Genomic DNA, 26356 nt, shown 5'->3' with positions numbered 1-26356 from the left:
TCCTTTGCAACATTTCCTTGGACCTCGCCTTTATCAGGAGATCGTCCAAGTACGGGATAATTGAAACCCCCTGCTTGCGAAGGAGAACCATCATTTCTGCCATGACCTTGGTGAACACTCTCGGGGCCGTGGAAAGGCCAAACGGCAACGTTTGAAATTGGTAATGAGAGTCCTGTATCGCAAACCTGAGGAAGGCCTGATGCGAAGGAAATATCGGGACCTGTAAGTAGGCATCCTTTATGTCGACTGACGCCATACAATCCCCCCTTCTAGGCTGGAAATCACAGCTCGAAGAGATTCCATCTTGAACTTGAAAACTTTCAAGTAAGGATTGAGGGATTTTAGATTCAGAATCGGTCTGACCGAACCGTCCGGTTTCGGCACAACAAATAGGCTCGAGTAGAACCCCTCCCTCCGTTGTGACGGGGGAACTGGAACAATGACCTTCTGTTGACACAATTTTTGTATCGCTGCCAACACCAGCTCCCTGTCCGGAGGAAACGCTGGGAAGGGCGAAATTAAAAACCGGTGAGGGGGCACCTCCCGAAACTCCAGCTTGTATCCCTGAGATACAATCTCTAGGACCCAAGGATCGAGGCCTGAATGAACCCAGACCTGACTGAAGACTCGGAGACGGCCCCCCACCGGTCCGGACTCCCCCAGGGAAGCCCCAACGTCATGCGGTGGACTTGGTAGAGGCAGGGGAGGACTTTTGGTCCTGGGCTCCTGACACGGCAAGCGACTTCCTACCCCTTCCTTTACCCTTTGAAGCGAGGAAGGACGAACCCTTTCCACGCCTGTATTTATTAGGACGAAAGGACTGCATCTGCTGATGTGGTGCCTTTTTGTGCTGTGTGGGAACATAGGGAAGAAAAGAGGACTTACCCGCCGTCGCGGTAGAGACCAGGTCCGCCAAGCCGTCCCCAAACAAGACACTACCTTTGAAGGGTAAAGCTTCCATCGCTCTCTTGGAGTCGGCATAAGCATTCCATTGATGGATCCACAACGCCCTCCTAGCCGATATTGACATGGAATTGGCTCTTGATCCCAAGAGACAAACATCCCTCGCCGCATCCTTCAGGTAATCTGCAGCGTCCTTGATATAACCAAGAGTCAGAAGAACATTATCTTTATCAAGGGTATCCATGTCAGTAGCTAAATTCTCGGCCCATTTAGCAAATAGCACTACTCACCCACACAGACGCCACACTGCAGGTCTGAGCAATGCACCTGTATTAGCGAAAATGGACTTCAGAGACGTCTCCAGCCTGCGATCCGCCGGATCCTTGAGAGCTGCCGTGTCCGCAGACGGAAGCGCCACCTTCTTAGACAAACGAGATAGAGCTTTGTCAACATTTGGAGATGACTCCCATTTTTCCCTGTCATCAGAGGGGAAAGGATACGCCATGTAAATCCTCTTGGGAATCTGCCACCTCTTATCCGGCGACTCCCAAGCCTTTTCACAAAGAGTATTTATTTCATGAGAGGGGGGAAATTTCACTTCAGGTTTTTTCCCCTTGAACAAACAAATCCTTGTTTCCTGCACCGCAGGTTCATCAGAAATGCGTAAAACATCCTTTATAGCCACAATCATGTACCGCCTCAGAAAAATCGACCTCAGAGTCATAGTCCGAGTCGGTATCAGTATCTGCCACTTGAGTAAACGGCCGCTTCTGCGAGCCCGATGGGGTCTGTACCTGAGATAAAGCCTCCTCTATGGACTTTTTCCACACCTGCGTCTGTGACTCAGACTTATCTAACCTCTTTGATAACGAAGCTACATTCGTATTGATTGTAGATAATAACGTGAGTAAATCAGGTGTCGGCTACGCCGACAGACCCAAATCCAGACCCACAACTTCACCCCCCACAACCTCCTCCAGTGAATCACATTCAGCCTCAGACATGTCGACACGTTCTATCGACACAGCGACACACACTCAGAATGTCTCAGCTAGGGGACAGGCCTACAGTGAAGCCCAGAGAGATACCCAGAGGGAGTATGCCAGCTCACACCCCAGCGCCTATATATCCCTGTAGGGGATATATATGACCAGCGTTGCTTATAAACTAAATAATGCACCACACTGCGCCCCCCCCCTGAGAAATCACCCCGTTTACTTGCGGGCAGTGATCGGAGGTCCGGCCCAGCGTCTCCTTCTGCCGCGAGGAGGAGAGAAAGATGGCGCCGTGAGCCGCGCGCTAAGCTCCGCCCCTTCCCGGCGGGCTTCAGCGCGCCCAATTTGAAAATGCCGGCGGGGGCCGAGGAACGGTGCCGACAGTGCTTCTGCCGGCTACCCGGACCCCAGTGACCTGCTGCCCAGGGCGCCCCCCCCAGTGCCCTGCACCCTGTGAGTGCCATCAGTGATGTGTGTGGGAGCATGGAGCGCAGCGTCACCGCTGCGTTGTACCTGGTCACCGAAGTCTTCTGCCGTCCTGAAGTCTTCTGATCTTCTCATACTCACCCGACTTCTTTCTTCTGGCTTCTGTGAGGGGGTGACGGCGTGGCTCCGGGAACAAGCAGCTAGGCGCACCAAGTGATCGAACCCTCTGGAGCTAATGGTGTCCAGTAGCCGAGAAGCAGAGCCCTTAAACTAAGAAGAAGTAGGTCTGCTTCTCTCCCCTCACTCCCACGCTGCAGGGAGCCTGTAGCCAGCAGGTCTCCCTGAAAATAAAAAACCTAACAAAAAGTATTTTCCAGAGAAACTCAGTAAAGCTCCTCTGTGAGTGTCCAGTCAGTCCTGGGCACAAAGTCTAACTGAGGTCTGGGGGAGGGGCATAGGGGGAGGAGCCAGTTCACACCCAGTCTTAAGTCTTTTCAGTGTGCCCAAGTTCCTGCGGATCCCGTCTATACCCCATGGTCCTTTTGGAGTCCCCAGCATCCTCTAGGACGTAAGAGAAATTATATGAAACAAGCCTGGGATGCTATTCATAGATGCACTCTTGACTAACAACCAATGATATCTTATTACTGACAGTTATAATGTTAGCAATTCATCTTTCAGACATGACGACCACTGTGCAACACGTGTGTCAACCTTTTATGAACAGCCTGGGTTGTATGCCAAATTCCTTTCAGATATGATATGGCAGAGGTCACATTCACTAATATAGTTTCCTGCATTTCTTTACTAAAGGGAAACATAGTTACATAAATGCTACATGCAAAGAAAGAGTAAAAAGCTAAAGAGCACATCATGCTGGGTACACACCTGGCTGATGGATTGTTCAACTGACCCGCCGACTTGATAACCTATCTGATGATTGGTAAGTGCGTATACACTTACCAATCGTCTGCCCGATGTGTCATGACTGACATCACAACTGGGCAGGAATATGAAATGTGCCAACCCAGATGAGATGTCAGTCACAGGCGGTCCCTGTAGCGAGTGTACATACAGCCAGATGCTCTGATATATCTGTAGCTATATCGGCAATTGGCTGTGCTGCAGGGCTGATGCGATATGTCTGTGAATTACATCATTGGGGTACACGCCCGCAGAAGGGCTTGCGATAAATATCAGAAGTTCATTTGCTCAGTGTGTACCCAGTTTTAGAGACATATTGGAGGACATCATTGAAAACTAGCGCACAGTGGAAAGAGGATGTAACTCTTACTAACCAATAAGATTTTTCTTGTCATTTGGTAGTGTAATTTAGGAAATGAAGGTGCACGTCTGATTGGTTAAGTTACCACACCTTTTTCCTGCTCGTCAACTGGTGTAAGCGCACCATAATGTAAAATTCAGTTCAACCCATGGATACCCCAAGTACAACAGAAGTCAAACCGCAAGAATACTTATATTTGCAAGTAAAAATAGTTGCAGGAGTGTGCTATGTCCAAGCTAGGGGAGAACAACTGCTGCTAATGTACAAGAAACTGTTAATAAATAAAATAAATGAATTCTGTGTACCTCAGTACACAAATATGATACTTTAATTTACCATCTGTGTATAAAGATAGAAAAAAACTAAACAACACTAATTATTTAAAAAGGACAAATATGGCCTTATAATATATGAAACCTTTAAAGCAGTAAATGGCTCCAAATATGGGTAACCACTGCTACGGGAATTACTTGGCTGTCCGCCTCTCCCTGTTATTCTCAAGACTTCCATCCATTATGTTACTGGGAACAGAATGAGACACTTGGAGCCCATTAACAGAGCACAGTGAACTAATGATACAGTCTCCTGCTCCTGGAGCAATTCCCATCACTGTGTTTTCAGGTTGATATCATTTATGTGGTCTTTTTTATCATTAGTTTTTACAGTTTTTCTCTTTATGAGCATCATCTTTTCATTTACTGTACCAATACACAGTCGTGCACATACTGTATATATACCACAATTAACATGTGTTTGAGAGTGCAATATCTGTGGATGTGTTACGTCATTAAATTGTCATCTGTGTAAGGGGGGGTAATTCAGACCTGATCGCTCGCTAGCTGTTTTTTGTAGTCCTGCGTTTGCATAGTCGCCGCCCACCGGGGAGTGTATTTTAGCTGTTCAAGTGTGCGATTGCATGTGCAGCCGAGCGGTACAAAAAGATCTTGTGCAGTTTTTGAGTAGCCCAGGACTTACTCAGCCGCTGCAATCACTTCACCCTGTCCGGGACCGGAATTTGATGTCAGACACCCGCTCTGCAAACGCTTGGTAACGCCTGCGTTTTTCCAAACACTCCCAGAAAACGGTCAGTTGCCACCCACAAACGTCTTCTTCCTGTCAATCTCCTTGTGATCGTCCGAGCGAATGGATTCTTCGCACAAACCCATTGCAGAGCAACGAACCGCTTTGTACCCGTGCAACGCGCCTGCACATTGCAGTGCATACGCATGCGCAGTTCTGACCTGATCGCAGCGATGCAAAAACGCTAGAGAACGATCAGGCCTGAATTAGGCCCAAAGTGCGTGTATATTTATTAACAGATAATAGAGAATGTGCAGAAGTTCATCCCTGCGATGTGCTCAGAGTGGTCAGGACTCCTGCGCATGCTAGGAATGCATGGCCGCCATTGCGGGGATGATTCCAGGGAAACCCTTTGCTGGCTAATTATGTGACGTATAGCCCACAGGAGACAGAGGACCACTGCCATCTTCAGATGCAGTTAGCTGCGGAGGCCTTCGCATTCCGGAGCTTAGTAAATCTGGCAGAACCGCATCCCCCATATAAACCTATGGGGGCTGTGGCTGCAGGTGGGAATGGAAGGATAGCAGCAGGTATCGGAGATATCAGCTGCGATCCCTCTGTCATACATTAAGGTGATACTAAATATTTCCTGTTTCCGGGAATAAGTCACAAATATTTAATGATAAATGGGCTCCTCAGACTCGACACAAATCTAGTCTACTGAGCGATCTACAACGGACGGTGACAATTCTCAACTAAATCATCACACATTTTCACAATACACTATATATTTCTTCCCAATTAAGTATATGTTATAGAATTACTTCTCAGTGTTTGTATCTGGACCAATGCAAATGCTCTTTCTGCACCACTCTATAACAGAGATCAAATTATCCTCAATGTGTCTTGCCTTTAAGTCCAGAGTGTACTGTAACCTCAGGCACATAGCTTCTTGCTCCAGACGTTGGATTACTGTTTGACATTCTGACAACTGCAACAAAGCCTGCAAGAGACAAATGTGTGAGGGAGGTTAGCAGCTTGCAGAGTCACTAGATGGATTTTTTTCCTTCTTTTTTTGAATTAAAGTTTTATTGTTTTTTTTCTACTTTTTTGTGTAACAAAACAGCGGTACAGCATTCACTTACATATACAGTAGAACAAGCAGGCACAGGAAGCAGTAGGGGAAGCCTCCAGTCAATGGGCAACAAAAATCAAAGATAATTTATAGCAGCTTAAGGCATTTCAGTGAATCAACAAAGAACAAGGGAGCTGTACTCAGAAGAAAGAGCAAAGAACAAAAGAGGGCAAATAGGAGAAAGAGAGACAGGAGGGAGGAAAGGAGAGGAGGATAAAATGCAGAGATGAGAGGAGGGGTGGCGTGGAGGTGCATTAGTAAGGTGGGAGGGGTGGGGAAGAATGGGAAAAAATAAGAATTTACTTACCGATAATTCTATTTCTCATAGTCCGTAGTGGATGCTGGGAACTCCGTAAGGACCATGGGGAATAGCGGCTCCGCAGGAGACTGGGCACAAAAGTAAAGCTTTAGGACTACCTGGTGTGCACTGGCTCCTCCCCCTATGACCCTCCTCCAAGCCTCAGTTAGGATACTGTGCCCGGACGAGCGTACACAATAAGGAAGGATTTATGAATCCCGGGTAAGACTCATACCAGCCACACCGATCACACCGTACAACCTGTGATCTGAATCCAGTTAACAGCATGATAACAGAAGGAGCCTCTGGAAAGATGGCTCACAACCACAATAACCCGATTTTTGTAACAATAACTATGTACAAGTATTGCAGACAATGCGCACCTGGGATGGGCGCCCAGCATCCACTACGGACTATGAGAAATAGAATTATCGGTAAGTAAATTCTTATTTTCTCTGACGTCCTAGTGGATGCTGGGAACTCCGTAAGGACCATGGGGATTATACCAAAGCTCCCAAACGGGCGGGAGAGTGCGGATGACTCTGCAGCACCGAATGAGAGAACTCCAGGTCCTCCTCAGCCAGGGTATCAAATTTGTAGAATTTAGCAAACGTGTTTGCCCCTGACCAAGTAGCTGCTCGGCAAAGTTGTAAAGCCGAGACCCCTCGGGCAGCCGCCCAAGATGAGCCCCTTTCCGTGTGGAATGGGCTTTTACAGATTTTGGTTGTGGCAGGCCTGCCACAGAATGTGCAAGCTGAATTGTGCTACAAATCCAACGAGCAATAGTCTGCTTAGAAGCAGGAGCACCCAGCTTGTTGGGTGCATACAGGATAAACAGCGAGTCAGATTTTCTGACTCCAGCCGTCCTGGAAACATATATTTTCAGGGCCCTGACTACGTCCAGCAACTTGGAGTCCTCCAAGTCCCTAGTAGCCGCAGGTACCACAATAGGCTGGTTCACGTGAAACGCTGAAAACACCTTAGGGAGAAATTGAGGATGAGTCCTCAATTCCGCCCTGTCTGGAAGATCAGATAAGGGCCTTTACAGGATAAAGCCCCCAATTCTGACACGCGCCTGGCCGAGGCCAGGGCCAACAACATGACCACTTTCCATGTGAGATATTTTAACTCCACAGACTCAAGTGGTTCAAACCAATGTGACTTTAGGAACCCCAAAACTACATTGAGATCCCAAGGTGCCACTGGAGGCACAAAAGGAGGCTGTATATGCAGTACCCCTTTTACAAAACGTCTGAACTTCAGGAACTGAAGTTAGTTCTTTCTGGAAGAAAATTGACAGGGCCGAAATTTGAACCTTAATGGACCCCAATTTTAGGCACATAGACACTCCTGTTTTCAGGAAATGCAGGAATCGACCTAGTTGAAAATTCCTCCATCGGGGCCTTACTGGCCTCGCACCCCGCAACATATTTTCGCCAAATGTGGTGATAATGCTTTGCGGTTACATCCTTCCTGGCTTGATCAGGGTAGGGATGACTTCATCCGGAATGCCTTTTTCCTTCAGGATCCGGCGTTCAACCGCCCTGCCGTTAAACGCAGCCGCGGTAAGTCTCGGAATAGACAGGGTCCTTGCTGGAGCAGGTCCCTTCTTAGAGGTAGAGGCCACGGGTCCTCCGTGAGCATCTCTTAAAGTTCCGGGTACCAAGTCCTTCTTGGCCAATCCGGAGCCACAAGTATAGTTCTTACTCCCCTCCGTCTTATAATTCTCAGTACTTTTGGTATGAGAGGAAGAGGAGGGAACACATACACTGACTGGTACACCCACGGTGTTACCAGAGCGTCCACAGCTATTGCCTGAGGGTCCCTTGACCTGGTGCAATACCTGTCCAATTTTTTGTTTAGGCGGGACGCCATCATGTCCACCTTTGGTTTTTCCCAATGGTTTACAATCATGTGGAAGACTTCTGGGTGAAGTCCCCACTCTCCCGGGTGGAGGCCGTGCCTGCTGAGGAAGTCTGCTTCCCAGTTGTCCACTCCCGGAATGAATACTGCTGACAGTGCTATCCCATGATTTTCCGCCCAGCGAAGAATCCTTGCAGCTTCTGCCATTGACTGCTTCTTGTGCCACCCTGTCTGTTTACATGGGTGACTGCCGTGATGTTGTCCGACTGGATCAACACCGGCTGACCTTGAAGCAGAGGTCTTGCTAAGCTGAGAGCATTGTAAATGGCCCTTAGCTCCAGGATATTTATGTGAAATGATGTCTCCAGGCTTGACCATAAGCCCTGGAAATTTTTTCCCTGTGTGACTGCTCCCCAGCCTGGCAGGCTGGCATCCGTGGTCACCAGGACCCAGTCCTGAATGCCGACTCTGCGGCCCTCTAGAAGATGAGCACTCTGCAACCACCACAGGAGGGACACCCTTGTCCTTGGTGACCGGGTTATCCGCTGATGCATCTTAAGATGCGACCCGGACCATTTGTCCAGCAGGTCCCACTGGAAAGTTCTTGCGTGGAATCTGCCGAATGGCTTTGCTTCGTAGGAAGCTACCATTTTTCCCAGAACCCTTGTGCATTGATGCACTGAGACTTGGCTCGGTTTTAGGAGGTTCCTGACTAGCTCGGATAACTCCCTGGCTCTCTCCTCCGGGAGAAACACCTTTTTCTGAACTGTGTCCAGAATCATCCCTAGGAACAGAAGACGAGTTGTCGGAACCAGCTGCGATTTTGGAATATTGAGAATCCAATCGTGCTGTCGCAACACTACCTGAGATAGTGCTACACCGACCTCCAACTGTTCCCAGGATCTTACCCTTACCAGGAGATCGTCCAAGTAAGGGATAACTAAAACTCCCTTCCTTCGAAGGAGTATCATCATTTCGGCCATTACCTTGGTAAAGACCCGGGGTGCCGTGGACCATCCAAACGGCAGCGTCTGAACTGATAGTGACAGTTCTGTACCACAAACCTGAGGTACCCTTGGTGAGAAGGGTAAATTTGGACATGAAGGTAAGCATCCTTGATGTCCAGAGACACCATGTAGTCCCCTTCTCTTGAATTTGAACCTCTGTATGTAAGTGTTCAAAGATTTTAGATTTAAAAACGGTCTCACCGAGCCGTCCGGCTTCGGTACCACAACAGTGTGGAGTAATACCCCTTTCCCTGTTGCAGGAGGGATACCTTAATTATCACCTGCTGGGAATACAGCTTGTGAAAGGCTTCCAACACTGCCTCCCTGTCTGCTTGTAAAGCCCCAGCGTCATGCTGAGGGCTTGGCAGAGGCGGGAGAGGGCTTCTGTTCCTGGGAACTGGCTGATTTCTGCAGCCGTTTCCCTCTCCCTCTGTCACGGGGCAGAAATGAGGAACCTTTTGCCCACGTGCCCTTATGGGAACGAAAGGACTGCGCCTGATAATACGGCGTCTTCTTATGTTGAGAGGCGACCTGGGGTAAAAACGTGGATTTCCCAGCTGTTGCCGTGGCCACCAGGTCTGAAAGACCAACCCCAAATAACTCCTCCCCTTTATAAGGCAATACTTCCATATGCCATTTGGAATCCACATCACCTGACCACTGTCGTGTCCATAACCCTCTTCTGGCAGAAATGGACAGCGCACTTACTCTTGATGCCAGTCGGCAAATATCCCGCTGTGCATCACCCATATATAGAAATGCATCTTTTAAATGCTCTACAGGCAATAATATACTGTCCCTATCTAGGGTATCAATATTTTCAGTCAGGGAATCCGACCACGCCAACCCAGCACTGCACATCCAGGCTGAGGCGATTGATGGTCGCAGTATAACACCAGTATGTGTGTAAATACATTTTAGGATACCCTCCTGCTTTCTATCAGCAGGATCCTTAAGGGCGGCCATCTCAGGAGAGGGTAGAGCCCTTGTTTTGACAAGCGTGTGAGCGCTTTATCCCCCCTAGGGGGTGTTTCCCAACGCACCCTAACCTCTGGCGGGAAAGGATATATGCCAATAACTTTTTAGAAATTATCAGTTTTTTTATCGGGGGAAACCCACGCTTCATCACACACCTCATTTAATTTCTCAGATTCAGGAAAACTACAGGTAGTTTTTCCTCACCGAACATAATACCCCTATTGGTGGTACTCGTATTATCAGAAATGTGTAAAACATTTTCCATTGCCTCAATCATGTAACGTGTGGCCCTACTGGAAGTCATATTTGTCTCTTCACCGTCGACACTGGAGTCAGTATCCGTGTCGGCGTCTGTATTTGCCATCTGAGGTAACGGGCGCTTTAGAGCCCCTGACGGCCTATGAGACGTCTGGACAGGCACAAGCTGAGTAGCCGGCTGTCTCATGTCAATCACTGTCATTTGTAAAGAGCTGACACTGTCATGTAATTCCTTCCAGCAGTTCATCCACTCAGGTGTCGACCCCCTAGGGGGTGACATCCCTATTACAGGCAATTTGCTCCGCCTCCACATCATTTTCCTCCTCATACATGTCGACACAAACGTACCGACACACAGCACACACACAGGGAATGCTCTGATAGAGGACAGGACCCCACTAGCCCTTTGGGGAGACAGAGGGAGAGTTTGCCAGCACACACCAGAGCGCTATATATATACAGGGATAACCTTATATAAGTGTTTTTCCCCTTATAGCTGCTGTATTGTTTATACTGCGCCTAATTAGTGCCCCCCTCTCTTTTTTTAACCCTTTCTGTAGTGTAGTGACTGCAGGGGAGAGCCAGGGAGCTTCCCTCCAACGGAGCTGTGAGGGAAAATGGCGCCAGTGTGCTGAGGAGATAGGCTCCGCCCCTTTCTCGGCGGCCTTTTCTCCCGTTTTTCAGTGTAATCTGGCAGGGGTTAAAATTCATCCATATAGCCCTGGGGGCTATATGTGATGTATTTTCGCCAGCCAAGGTGTTTTTATTGCTGCTCAGGGCGCCCCCCCCTAGCGCCCTGCACCCTCAGTGACCGAAGTGTGCTGAGGAGCAATGGCGCACAGCTGCAGTGCTGTGCGCTACCTTGGTGAAGACAGGATGTCTTCTGCCGCCGATTTTCCGGACCTCTTCTTGCTTCTGGCTCTGTAAGGGGGCCGGCGGCGCGGCTCTGGGACCGGACTCCATGGCTGGGCCTGTGTTCGATCCCTCTGGAGCTAATGGTGTCCAGTAGCCTAAGAAGCCCAATCCACTCTGCACGCAGGTGAGTTCGCTTCTTCTCCCCTTAGTCCCTCGATGCAGTGAGCCTGTTGCCAGCAGGTCTCACTGAAAATAAAAAACCTAAAACTAAACTTTTCACTAAGCAGCTCAGGAGAGCCCCTAGTGTGCACCCTTCTCGTTCGGGCACAAAAATCTAACTGAGGCTTGGAGGAGGGTCATAGGGGGAGGAGCCAGTGCACACCAGGTAGTCCTAAAGCTTTACTTTTGTGCCCAGTCTCCTGCGGAGCCGCTATTCCCCATGGACCTTACGGAGTTCCCAGCATCCACTAGGACGTCAGAGAAATGGAGGGTGGGTAGGAACTGCTGGTGAATCCGTAACTTAGGAAAGCAACAATGTGCCTAAAAATCAGTGGGTATTGGAGATAAAAGTGGCCTCATTCTGAGAAAGCCATAGAGTCCAAATGGAAGCAAATTTGTCAGGGCACTCATCCAGAATGCTGGGTATGTTGCAGTGTAGAGAGATGAGGATTGCCTGGGTGTTTCCAGTGGGTAGCAATGATACAATTAGTCACATTAAGAACGTGATTAGCTTTTGTCGGGAATGGACCTAGGCAAGAGGGAGTAAGAAAGACATTGAGGTATGGCAATACCAGTGAAGGAGGCAATAAGGCGATGAACTTCTATCCAAAATCTCTTAATTATCAGACAGAGCCATCAGATATGACAAAGAGTACCCCTCTCCCCACAGCTAGAGTTACCACCTCATCCCTTTAATTCTGGACACATATTAATTACACAGGTTCTGTGGCTGGCTAACTTTAAGACTCCATTTCACCTGGTTTTAATTGGCCACAGAACCTGTGTAATTAATATGTGTTCAGAATTAAAGGGATGAGGGGGTAACCCTACCTACAACCCCTCCAGCACTTGTCAGTAGAATGAGGGAAAATAGCATGTAAGCATGAAGGAACCAGGTACCAACAGAATGTGTTTATAGGTGTTGTCTTTGATTCTCATGAATATAGATGATCTGGCTGTGCTTTGCCTGAAGTTTTAGCAGTTCTCCGGCATCAGATCCACCCCCAACTCCCTCGCCCAGGCAAGCTCACAGAATTCCTTAATAGGTTGATTATGGGAAATCAAGAGGCCATAGAGTGATGACATGAGGCTGCAGGAGTTCCTGTCCTGGAGACAGTAAGTCTCCAAAGGAGTATATTTTATATACTGTATATTGAGTATATGGTGGTCTGCTGTGGTAGCAAAATTGGGAGGAATAAAAGCGAAGCTATTGCTAGAAATATGTGTATGCTTTTTTCACTTTGCTCACCCACATAAAAATTGGGGCTCCATCAAAGGGACATCACCAATCTCAAATATCTCCTGCTTTTCAAAAATTCTGAGCAGTGACCATTGGTAAAATGTAACATAATAATAATACTAATAATAAAAATGTAAAAAGTTAGTATTCTCTTGCTTTTATAATCCCCTTTCCTCTCACTTGCACACAGGTGGAGGATACCTCCCTTGCCTTATTGGAAATATGCAGCTGTCCTTTACATCAGTTGTATTGGGGACATTACTTATCCACGGTAAAAGTGGGAGAAAAGAGATCAAATGCTTTGTCTGACATCAGGGCCGGCTCCAGGCCTACTAGCACCCTGAGCGAGAAAATGTAAAAGCGCCCCCCAACCCCTATGCGCGCGCCGAAGGCGCTCGCGCTCCAGGAAAAGTGGGCGTGGCCTCTGGGAAAGTGGGTGTGGTCTCATACCTTCATATTATCAAACTATAAATAAATATATTTTCACACCCCCTCCACGCACACAATTAGCAGCCTTACACATAATAGCCACAGTAGTGTTCCTTACATACAATGTCTCCAGTATAGTGTCAGATACACATAATCTGCAGTGCCAGATAGACATGATATGCCCCCCAGCAGTGCCAGCTACTCGACATGCTCCGCAGTAGTGCCAGCTACACATGACATGCCCGCAGCAGTGCCAGCTACACATGATAGTGTTCACTTTTTAGGGCAGGGTGCAGATCACAGGGAGGGCCCATTTTTAAGTTAGGAGGGCAAAATGATGTACATACTGTAATGCTTGGTGCTCCCCCACCTACACGGCAAAGCATGGACAGTGCGCGCCGAAGGCGCGCAGCAAAAATTTAGGGGCGTTGCTTCGTGCGGAAGGTGCATGGCCACATAATAGTGGCAATTCGCATTACACCACACAGTACCAGTAGTGCAGCTAATACACTTTGCGCCAGGCAGAGCACTGAGACACATTGCCTAGCCACAGACGCCTAGCGGGAACACTACATGATATGCCCCCCAGCAGTGCCAGCTACACGTGACATGCCCCCCCAGCAGTGCCAGCTACACGTGACATTCCCCCCAGCAGTGCCAGCTACACGTGACATGCCCCCCAGCAGTGCCAGATACATAAATGGCCACACAGTGCCAGATATGTCCCCACAGTTCCAGATACATAAATGCCCCCACAGTGCAGAAATGCCCCTACAGTGCCAGATACATAAGTGCCCCCACAGTGCCAGATATTCCCCCACAGTGCAGATATGCCCCCACAGTGCCAGATACATAAATGCCCCACAGTGCAGATATGCCCCCACAGTGCCAGATATGCACCCACAGTGCCAGATACATAAATGCCCCCAAAGTGCCAGATATGCCCCCACAGTGCCAGATACATAAATGCCCCCAAAGTGCCAGATATGCTCCCACAGTGCCAGATATGCCCCCACAGTGCCAGATATGCCCCCACACTGTCAAATATGCCCCCACACTGCCAGATACATAAATGCCCCCAAAGTGCCAGATATGCACCCACAGTGCCAGATATGCCCCCACACTGCCAGATACATAAATGCCCCCAAAGTGCCAGATATGCCCCCACAGTGCCAGATATGCCCCCACAATGCCAGATAAATGTCCCCACGGTGCAGATATGCCCCCTGTGCCAGATACATAAATGCCCCCAAAGTGCCAGATATGCCCCCAAAGTGCCAGATATGCCCCCACAGTGCCAGATATGCCCCCACAGTGCCAGACAAATAAATGCCCCCACAATGCCATATATATAAATGCCCCCACGGTGCAGATATGCCCCAAACAGTGCCAGATAAATAAATTCCCCCACAGTGCAGATATGACCCCAAAGTGCCAGATATGCCCCCACAGTGCCAGACAAATAAATGCCCCCACAATGCCATATATATAAATGCCCCCACGGTGCAGATATGCCCCAAACAGTGCCAGATAAATAAATTCCCCCACAGTGCCCGATCCATAAATGCCGCCGTCACCTCACCTGCGGCGCTGGGATGGGGAGAGCTGCTGATGCAAAGCCCGCGGGCGCCGTGTGGACTCTTCTAAATCAGCTCTGTGCGCGCTGCGCGGCGCCTGACGGCAGACGCCGGCGCCGCACAGCGCACATAGCGCGCACACAACAGATCAGTTGAGGGCGGCCGGGTATCGCTGCAGGCTGGGCTGGCTCCAGGCAGGAATATGGCGGCGCCAGCGCGCGGCGCCCATTAAGGGTGATGCCCCGCGCGGCCGCTCCATTCGAACATGCCTGGAGCCGGCCCTGTCTGACATCAGTTACCTCTGGAAATGTGTGGGACAGCTGTGTGTCATAAAATCAATTGCCATCACCCACCGCCAACTGGAGCCTGGTGTGTTGAGAGGGGGAGGGGAGCAGTTATAATGTACCCAGACCCCCATTGATGGCATGGCCATGTTCCCTGCACACTGCGGAATATAGCTTCTTGACCAGATCCTTCTCAGTATTGGGGCCTACCAGGATCTCAAATGCCCTGCCTGAAGCACATGTGAGTGTGTTATCCAGATATGCAGGGATCCCTGGTGTGAGACACCTACACTCAGCTATTTAATCCAGCAACACCATGAAGAAATCATGTGTATTTATTAAAAGAAATAACAGTGGCAGGATATAACAAGAATGTTGGTATTTACCATTTTTCTTTTCTTTTCAGGCTGCTATTAACCACTAATTTTTCTACTCAGAAATTATTTTAAAAAAATGTAATCAAATTTAGAACATATATCTAAAAAATAAGAATTTACTTACCGATAATTCTATTTCTCGGAGTCCGTAGTGGATGCTGGGGTTCCTGAAAGGACCATGGGGAATAGCGCCTCCGCAGGAGACAGGGCACAAAAGTAAAGCTTTCCGATCAGGTGGTGTGCACTGGCTCCTCCCCCTATGACCCTCCTCCAAGCCAGTTAGGTACTGTGCCCGGACGAGCGTACACAATAAGGGAGGAATTTTGAATCCCGGGTAAGACTCATACCAGCCACACCAATCACACCGTACAACTTGTGATCTAAACCCAGTTAACAGTATGATAACAGCGGAGCCTCTGAAAAGATGGCTCACAACAATAATAACCCGATTTTTGTAACTATGTACAAGTATTGCAGATAATCCGCACTTGGGATGGGCGCCCAGCATCCACTACGGACTCCGAGAAATAGAATTATCGGTAAGTAAATTCTTATTTTCTCTATCGTCCTAGTGGATGCTGGGGTTCCTGAAAGGACCATGGGGATTATACCAAAGCTCCCAAACGGGCGGGAGAGTGCGGATGACTCTGCAGCACCGAATGAGAGAACTCCAGGTCCTCCTTAGCCAGGGTATCAAATTTGTAGAATTTAGCAAACGTGTTTGCCCCTGACCAAGTAGCTGCTCGGCAAAGTTGTAAAGCCGAGACCCCTCGGGCAGCCGCCCAAGATGAGCCCACCTTCCTTGTGGAATGGGCATTTACATATTTTGGCTGTGGCAGGCCTGCCACAGAATGTGCAAGCTGAATTGTATTACACATCCAACTAGCAATAGTCTGCTTAGAAGCAAGAGCACCCAGTTTGTTGGGTGCATACAGGATAACAGCAAGTCAGTCCTCCCGACTCCAGCCGTCCTGGAACATATTTTCAGGGCCCTGACAACATCTAGCAACTTGGAGTCCTCCAAGTCCCTAGTAGGTGCAAGGCACCACAATAAGCTGGTTCAGGTGAAACACTGACACCACCTTAGGGAGAGAACTGGGGACGCGTCCGCAGCTCTGCCCTGTCCGAATGGACAAACAGATATGGGCTTTTTTGAGAAAAAACCACCAATTTGACACTCGCCTGGTCCAGGCCAGGGCCAAGAGCATGGTCACTTTTCATGTGAGATGCTTCAAATCCACAGATTTGACTGGTTTTAAACCAATGTGATTTGAGGAATCCCAGAACTACGTTGAGATCCCACAGTGCCACTGGAGGCACAAAAAGGGGGTTGTATATGCAATACTCCCTTAACAAACTTCTGGACTTCAGGAACTGAAGCCAATTCTTTCTGGAAGAAAATCGACAGGGCCGAAATTTGAACCTTAATGGACCCCAATTTGAGGCCCATAGACACTCCTGTTTGCAGGAATTGCAGGAAACGACCGAGTTGAAATTTCTTTGTGGGGCCTTCCTGGCCTCACACCACGCAACATATTTTCGCCACATGTGGTGATAATGTTGTGCGGTCACCTCCTTTCTGGCTTTGACCAGGGTAGGAATGACCTCTTCCGGAATGCCTTTTTCCCTTAGGATCCGGCTTTCCACCGTCATGCCGACAAACGCAGCTGCGGTAAGTCTTGGAACAGACATGGTACTTGCTGAAGCAAGTCCCTTCTTAGCGGCAGAGGCCATAAGACCTCTGTAAGCATCTCTTGAAGTTCCGGGTACCAAGTCCTTCTTGGCCAATCCGGAGCCATGAGTATAGTTCTTACTCCTCTACGTCTTATAATTCTCAGCACCTTAGGTATGAGAAGCAGAGGAGGGAACACATACACCGACTGGTACACCCACGGTGTTACCAGAACGTCCACAGCTATTGCCTGAGGGTCTCTTGACCTGGCGCAATACCTGTCCCGTTTTTTGTTCAGACGGGACGCCATCATGTCCACCTTTGGTATTTCCCAACGGTTTACAATCATGTGGAAAAAACTTCCCGATGAAGTTTCCACTCTCCCGGGTGGAGGTCGTGCCTGCTGAGGAAGTCTGCTTCCCAGTTTCCATTCCCGGGATGAAACACTGCTGACAGTGCTATCACATGATTTTCCGCCCAGCGAAAAGTCCTTGCAGTTTTTGCCATTGCCCTCCTGCTTCTTGTGTCGCCCTGTCTGTTTACGTGGGCGACTGCCGTGATGTTTTTCCCACTGGATCAATACCGGCTGACCTTGAAGCAGAGGTCTTGCTAAGCTTAGAGCATTGTAAATTGCCCTTAGCTCCAGTATATTTATGTGGAGAAAAATCTCCAGACTTGATCACACTCCCTGGAAATTTTTTCCTTGTGTGACTGCTCCCCAGCCTCTCGGGCTGGGCTCCGTGGTCACCAGCATCCAATCCTGAATGCCGAATCTGCGGCCCTCTAGAAGATGAGCACTCTATAACCACCACAGGAGAGACACCCTTGTCCTTGGATATAGGGTTATCCGCTGATGCATCTGAAGATGCGATCCGGACCATTTGTCCAGCAGATCCCACTGACAAGTTCTTGCGTGAAATCTGCCGAATGGAATTGCTTCGTAGGAAGCCACCATTTTTACCAGGACCCTTGTGCAATGATGCACTGTTTTTAGGAGGTTCCTGACTAGCTCGGATAACTCCCTGGCTTTCTCTTCCGGGAGAAACACCTTTTTCTGGACTGTGTCCAGAATCATCCCTAGGCACAGCAGACGTGTCGTCGGTATCAGCTGCGATTTTGGAATATTTAAAATCCACCCGTGCTGTTGTAGCAGTATCCTAGATAGTGCTACTCCGACCTCCAACTGTTCCCTGGACTATGCCCTTATCAGGAGATCGTCCAAGTAAGGGATAATTAAGACGCCTTTTCTTCGAAGAAGAATCATCATTTCGGCCATTACCTTGGTAAAGACCCGGGGTGCCGTGGACAATCCAAACGGCAGCGTCTGAAACTGATAGTGACAGTTCTGCACCACGAACCTGAGGTACCCTTAGTGAGAAGGGCAAATTTGGGACATAGAGGTAAGCATCCCTGATGTCCCGGGACACTATATAGTCCCCTTCTTCCTGGTTCGTTATCACTGCTCTGAGTGACTCCATCTTGATTTGAACCTTTGTAAGTGTTCAAAAAATTTTTTAGAATAAGTCTCACCTAGCCTTCTGGCTTCAGTACCACAATATAGTGTGGAATAATACCCCTTTTCTTGTAGTAGGAGGGGTAATTTAATTATCACCTGCTGGGAATACAGCTTGTGAATTTTTTCCCATACTGCCTCCTTGTCGGAGGGAGACCTTGGTAAAGCAGACTTCAGGAGCCTGCGAAGGGGAAACGTCTCGACATTCCAATCTGTACCCCTGGGATACTACTTGTAGGATCCAGGGGTCCTGTACGGTCTCAGCGCCATGCTGAGACTTGTCAGAAGCGGTGGAACGCTTCTGTTCCTGGGAATGGGCTGCCTGCTGCAGTCTTCTTCCCTTTCCTCTATCCCTGGGCAGATATGATCTTATAGGGACGAAAGGACTGAGGCTGAAAAGACGGTGTCTTTTTCTGCAGAGATGTGACCTAGGGTAAAAACGGTGGATTTTCCAGCAGTTGCCGTGGCCACCAGGTCCGATGGACCGACCCCAAATAACTCCTCTTCCTTTATACGGCAATACAACTTTGTGCCGTTTGGAATCTGCATCACCTGACCACTGTCGTGTCCATAACATCTTCTGGCAGTTATGGACATCGCATTTACTCTTGATGCCAGAGTGCAAATATCCATCTGTGCATCTCGCATATATAGAAATGCATCCTTTAAATGCTCTATAGTCAATAAAATACTGTCCCTGTCAAGGGTATCAATATTTTTAGTCAGGGAATCCGACCAAGCCACCCCAGCTCTGCACATCCAGGCTGAGGCGATCGCTGGTCGCAGTATAACACCAGTATGTGTGTATATACTTTTTATGATATTTTCCAGCCTCCTGTCAGCTGGTCCTTGAGGACGGCCCTATCTATAGACGGTACCGCCACTTGTTTTGATAAGCGTGTGAGCGCCTTATCCACCCTAAGGGGTGTTTCCCAACTCGCCCTAACTTCTGGCGGGAAAGGGTATACCGCCCATAATTTTCTATCGGGGGGAACCCACGCATCATCACACACTTTATTTAATTTATCTGATTCAGGAAAAACTATGGTAGTTTTTTCACATCCCACATAATACCCTCTTTTGTGGTACTTGTAGTATCAGAAATATGTAACACCTCCTTCATTGCCTTTAACGTGTGGCCCTAATAAGGAATACGTTTGTTTATTCACCGTCGACACTGGACTCAGTGTCCCTGTCTGTGTCTGTGTCGACCGACTAAAGTAAACGGGCGTTTTAAAACCCCTGACGGTGTTTTTGAGACGTCTGGACCGGTACTAATTGTTTGTCGGCCGTCTCATGTCGTCAACCGACCTTGCAGCGTGTTGACATTATCACGTAATTCCCTAAATAAGCCATCCATTCCGGTGTCGACTCCCTAGAGAGTGACATCACCATTACAGGCAATTGCTCCGCCTCCTCACCAACATCGTCCTCCTACATGTCGACACACACGTACCGACACACAGCACACACACAGGGAATGCTCTGATAGAGGACAGGACCCACTAGCCCTTTGGAGAGACAGAGGGAGAGTTTGCCAGCACACACCAAAAACGCTATAATTATATAGGGACAACCTTATATAAGTGTTTTCCCTTATAGCATCTTTTTTATATATTTCTAACGCCAAATTAGTGCCCCCCCCTCTCTGTTTTAACCCTGTTTCTGTAGTGCAGTGCAGGGGAGAGTCTGGGAGCCTTCCCTCCAGCCTTTCTGTGAGGGAAAATGGCGCTGTGTGCTGAGGAGATAGGCCCCGCCCCTTTTTCGGCGGCCTCGTCTCCCGCTCTTAACGGATTCTGGCAGGGGTTAAATATCTCCATATAGCCTCCGGAGGCTATATGTGAGGTATTTTTAGCCAAAATAGGTATTCATTTGCCTCCCAGGGCGCCCCCCTCCCAGCGCCCTGCACCCTCAGTGACTGCCGTGTGAAGTGTGCTGAGAGGAAAATGGCGCACAGCTGCAGTGCTGTGCGCTACCTTTAGAAGACTGAGGAGTCTTCTGCCGCCGATTCTGGACCTCTTCTTACTTCAGCATCTGCAAGGGGGCCGGCGGCAAGGCTCCGGTGACCATCCAGGCTGTACCTGTGATCGTCCCTCTGGAGCTGATGTCCAGTAGCCAAGAAGCCAATCCATCCTGCACGCAGGTGAGTTCACTTCTTCTCCCCTAAGTCCCTCGTTGCAGTGATCCTGTTGCCAGCAGGACTCACTGTAAAATAAAAAACCTAAGCTAAACTTTTCTAAGCAGCTCTTTAGGAGAGCCACCTAGATTGCACCCTTCTCGGCCGGGCACAAAAATCTAACTGGCTTGGAGGAGGGTCATAGGGGGAGGAGCCAGTGCACACCACCTGATCGGAAAGCTTTACTTTTGTGCCCTGTCTCCTGCGGAGGCGCTATTCCCCATGGTCCTTTCAGGAACCCCAGCATCCACTAGGACGATAGAGAAATATATTTACATATTATTTAAAAGAAAATGCATAGGATATATAGATGTGTCCCCAGAGCCGGCCCTAACCAATATGATGCCCTAGGTAAGATTTTTGCTGGTGCCCCCTAGCACCACCTCTAGTTCCGCCTCTGATCCTGTGCCCCTTTCCCAGCACCATCACCCCTCACCCGTAGCAGTCCTCATTTTTGTGGTCCTACCCCTATATTTTAAATAGGAACAGTGTGCACATTCGGCGCACAGCCCAAAAAGGAGTGTATTTTTTTGTAAGGGGCATGGCCATACAAAAGTACCCCCAATTCAAAGTACGCCACACTAATGGAACTTTATTCACATTATATCATGCTTTAGTGTCCCTAATTCACGTTACATCACACAGTAGTACCACTTTAACTTATATACTGTACGTTATTCCTCACAGTAGTGCCCCTTATTCACATTATACCATATTGCTCTTTATTAACATTCGACCACACAGTAGTGCCCTTTCTATACGTTATGCCACACAGTAGAGCACCTTACACACATAATGCCACACATTAGTAATGCATTTATACACATAATACCACACAGTAATGCCACTTACACACGACACACATTATTAATGTCCTTATAAATATAATGTCCCTCACACTAATGCATTTATACACATGACACACTTATTGCCCCTTACACATGTCGAACACTATTACACAACCAAACCACCCGCACACAGCACTCACACGGCCGTTAACACTGTGACCTATGCCTCTGCTTGGATACACGTGTCCTCATACATCTTGCCTCAATATGTCATGCTGCAGGATATGCCTGACGTGAATCAGCTGGCAGCACTGCTAATGTTGGGTGCCTTTTTTGAAGAAAATGCATCTTATTTGCATTACTATGTGGTTAGGATGCACAAGTAGCTTCTGCTGATTAAAATGATATGCAGCATGCCTATATTCTGTGTGTGACTGCGGCTGATTTCCAGGAGTACACTGTAATGTAGCATTTTGTATGCAGATACAGCCGCAGTCACACACAGAATATAGGCATGCTGCATATCATTTTAATCAGCAGAAGCTGCTTGTGCTCCTAGGCATACCAAATGCCCTAGGCATTTGCCTAGTTTGCCTATGCCTATGGGTCCTCATACATCTTTGCAGAGGTTTGCGATCGGATAGTCGTCACCCAGACAGAGTGAAATACTGCCCCGTGCAAGTCTACGTACGCCGTGCGAAAAGCTTTGCAAACGCCGGACAGCTGCAAATCTGTTCGCAACCCACTCACCATTTAATGATTTTCCAGTCTGTGCCCAGGACCTACTCCTACAGTGCGAAAGAAACAGGCTGATCAGGCCGGAGCTGACGTCACACACCCTACCTGAAAACGCTTGGGAACGCCTGCATTTTTCCAGGCACTCTCAGAGAATGGACAGTTACCACCCACAAGAGCCCGCTTCCTGTCAATCAGCCTGTGTTTCCAAAACAATAAAAAAAAACGCAGGATTTTTTCGCAGTTTGGCCTCGCGCCTGCATATTACGATCCGTGTACATGTGCAGTCGTTCGATAATCACCCGCTGTGCGATTTCACACAACAGCGATCAGGTCTGAATTAGGCCCTCTCGGCAAGAAGGGTTCAAGCGAAAGGCGTTTTTTAAATTACAAAATGCATCTTATTTGCAAAACAGCGGATCTAGGATGCATGAGGAGACTGTGCTGAGTAATTTGATATATGACACATATATCTGTGTGCGACTGAGTCTTTGCATCTGTATACGAAGAACTACAATGTAGCAGCCACAGCTTTGTCAAACACAAATTCTGCCTTGCTCCGTATACAGGCTCAGTCACACACAGGCATACAAGTGTCATATACCAGATTAATCAGCAGTCTCCTCGTGTGTCCTAGCTGTATTGCGCTATGAATAAGACGCATTTTCTGCAAAAAAAAGTTTCCCATTAGCAGAGCTGCACAAGACCTGGCGGCTCACTCACGCCAGGCATGTCATGCTCTGTAGTGTACTGAGGCTGGATGTATGAGGACGCATCTGTAGCTTGCACCCCACAGCTATGTGTACATGTGAAGAGATGGATTAACCACTGGCTTGCTAACTGACACTCTGCGAATAAGCTATTTGCCTAATTAATCAATTGCTTGCTGTCTGAAAGGATATGCAGGCAAACACAAGACGGCACAATTATAGGTTAGCTTGTGAATCTGATGATCGCCATCTCATGTGAATGTATGATATAATTTACTGAGCATTAATTTGCAGCTTGAAATGAGATACGGCTATCTGGAGTAGCATATCTCATGAGATAATGGCAGTATATCCATTTATTAAACATAGCTATGTACACATGTTATATGTTATATTAAATACGGACTTACTAAGTGATACATTTCCTACAAATAGACTACAGGTTGAGTATCCCATATCCAAATATTCCAAAATACGGAATATTCCGAAATACGGTATTTTTTGAGTGAGAGTGAGATAGTGAAACCTTTGTTTTCTGATGGCTGAGTGTACACAAACTTTGTTTAATACACAAAGTTATTAAAATATTGTATTAAGTGACCTTCAGGCTGTGTGTATAAGGTGTATATGAAACATAAATAAATTGTGTGACTGTACACACACTTTGTTTAATGCACAAAGTTATTAAAAATATTGGCTAAAATGACCTTCAGGCTGTGTGTATAAGGTGTATATGTAACATAAATGCATACTGTGCTAAGACTTAGGTCCCATCGCCATGATATCTCATTATGGTATGCAATTATTCCAAAATACGAAAAAATCCGATATCCAAAATACTTCTGGTCCCAAGCATTTTGGATAAGGGATACTCGACCTGTATTTGCATGATTAACCATTTACTCACGGTCTGAAAGTATATGCAGACAAGCGCAAGAAGGTGCAATCATAGGTTATCCTGTGAACTTGCTGTCTGGCATCCTATGTAAACGTATGACATGCCGAATTAACCATTGATTTGTCACTTGAAAGTGTATACAAACAGCACATACTGTATGTGTGAAACCCAAAGTACAGGCATACCGATGTTTTTTGAAACATACAATGTGGTAAATTAACCACTGATCTTCTGTTTAAAAATAATCCACACGAATAGTGCACATTTGTGGAATCTAAGGTACAGACACATTACTGTCAGAAACTTTGGGAGAAGGACAAGTTGCATATTTAAACTATTTGAACCACTGTGGGCGGTATTCAATTATTTTCACCCCCTTCCTCACCCTTTCTGTTTCTGCAGATGGGCGTGGTATAATAATTTCATCTCGCTACCCCTGCGGTAGCGAGGGAACCCAACCCGATTACTATGGGTGCAATATGCTCAATAACGGGGATCACTTTAGAAAGAAGATTGGGCGTGATATATCATTTGAATACCGCCCTATGTATGCATAATTAATTGAACCATATATTTGTAATTTGGAAATACAGACATTCAGATGGGATGCATTTCATATACCGGCTGTCGGGATCCCGGCGTTCAGGATACCGTCGCCGGAAACCCGAAAGCCGGTAAAATGCCAGCGGCCGAAATACCGACTGCAGTCTGGTATTCTCACTCGGGTGGTGGGTCCACGCCACCACCCATGTGGGAATATAGCAAAGCTCGCCACTGGGCCCGAAGCATGACGAGCACAGCAAGCCCACCAGGGGACTCGCTGCGCTTGCTGCCGGGAAACAGGCTGGTGGGATGCCGCTATTGGTATACTGACAGCCGGCATCTCGTATGTATTCCATTTAAATATAGTAATTATTGTGATTTTAAGTTTTACCTTAAAATTCAGATTGTGATGTTGGTTATTGTTTGATTCATAAATGAAATACTGAGTGCACTGTGGATTTGATACATCCTAAATTAGATACATGTTTCTGATACCCATTAGATATCAGAATAGTGGTATTACTAATCTACCCGGGAGAATTATGATCTCAGGTAGCAATAGTATTTTACCAATTAAGATAACCAATACCCAATAAGCAATAATAATAAAAGTTCAGTTTTAAAAAATGAATAAAGAGTTTCCCATATTAAAGAATCTCCTTTTCTCGTCTTTTTATGTATCATTTGCAAATTTTTACTCTTGGGCACACCACCCACCAAAAAATTATTTGCAGAATTCACATTCGGTACATCGCCTAAAATGTTGGTTCTGAATGTCCTGTGCAGAAACAACAGTGTCTATGCCTACATAGCTATTTTCTGATTTTTGGATAGCTAAGAAAAAATTACAGATACACACTTAAAAAATGTACTTATCTTGCTATTTTAAGGGACATTATCCTCTATGTGGGAATGTTGCTTTAAGAGGCAGGTCTTATTACAAAATCTGTACCATAGCATTCACACTATGGTTTTTCATTTTATTTTTATTAGCTTTTTTAAATTCAGTATATGGGTACTGAACAAAAAAAAAAAGGGGACTGACACTGGTCACATGACTGGATCTCTGCCTGTGCTGTCAGCATTACTATGGAGAATAATAAATGTCCTGCAATGTATATAGCAGGTATATCCCATTCAGGTGGGTAAATGTAAAACAAGGCTATTGACAGCTCCGGTGATATCTGGTGGCCTACTGTTTTGTGCAGTAACTGAAATATCATTGACCAGAAGGAAATCCATTTTTGGCATTTCCAAAAGATATGCATGAGGTCAGCTCTGGCACTGCAGTCCCTATAGCACCCATGTGAAAAGTCGGGACTTATTTTGTGCAGATAAGCAGGTATTGGGTAATACCTGTATACCATTAATATTCTGAATAGGGACTTGAGATGGGATGCACAGTAGGAAACAGATCACATGTGGTGAATACCTCATGGCTGGTGATACACTGCACATCTCCTCCTGTTTAAATAAGAATTTACTCACCGGTAATTCTATTTCTCGTAGTCCGTAGTGGATGCTGGGGACTCCGTAAGGACCATGGGGATTAGCGGCTCCGCAGGAGACTGGGCACAACTATAAAGAAAGCTTTAGACTACTGGTGTGCACTGGCTCCTCCCACTAAGACCCTCCTCCAGACTTCAGTTAGGATACTGTGCCCGGAAGAGCTGACACAATAAGGAAGGATTTTGAATCCCGGGTAAGACTCATACCAGCCACACCAATCACACCGTATAACTCGTGATATTATACCCAGTTAACAATAAGAATTTACTTACCGATAATTCTATTTCTCGTAGTCCGTAGTGGATGCTGGGGACTCCGTCAGGACCATGGGGAATAGCGGCTCCGCAGGAGACAGGGCACAAAAAGTAAGCTTTTAGGATCACATGGTGTGTACTGGCTCCTCCCCCTATGACCCTCCTCCAAGCCTCAGTTAGGTACTGTGCCCGGACGAGCGTACACAATAAGGAAGGATATTGAACCCCGGGTAAGACTCATACCAGCCACACCAATCACACCGTATAACTTGTGATCTGAACCCAGTTAACAGTATGACAAACATAGGAGCCTCTGAACAGACGGCTCACAACAAATAACAACCCGGTTTTTTTTTTTGTAACAATAACTATGTACAAGTATTGCAGACAATCCGCACTTGGGATGGGC

The 26356-nt window shown here is 47.4% G+C and overlaps 1 protein-coding gene across 7 annotated transcripts in view; it reads right to left on the bottom strand.

Moving 5' to 3' along the window:
- Nucleotides 1–26356, bottom strand: part of CCDC158 (coiled-coil domain containing 158) — a 282324-nt gene that overhangs the window by 25724 nt on the left and 230244 nt on the right. For all 7 annotated transcript variants that reach the window (XM_063919702.1, XM_063919686.1, XM_063919681.1 and 4 more), the window contains one exon: nt 5540–5632. In XM_063919702.1, the coding sequence (XP_063775772.1) occupies nt 5540–5632 (93 nt within the window). The remainder of the gene's footprint in view (nt 1–5539; nt 5633–26356) is intronic.

This window comes from Pseudophryne corroboree, chromosome 1 (genome assembly GCF_028390025.1).
Source record: "Pseudophryne corroboree isolate aPseCor3 chromosome 1, aPseCor3.hap2, whole genome shotgun sequence".
Lineage (NCBI taxonomy): Eukaryota > Metazoa > Chordata > Amphibia > Anura > Myobatrachidae > Pseudophryne > Pseudophryne corroboree.
The sequence above is the reverse complement of the archived record's forward strand: the minus strand, read 5'-3'. Positions and strand labels throughout refer to the sequence as shown.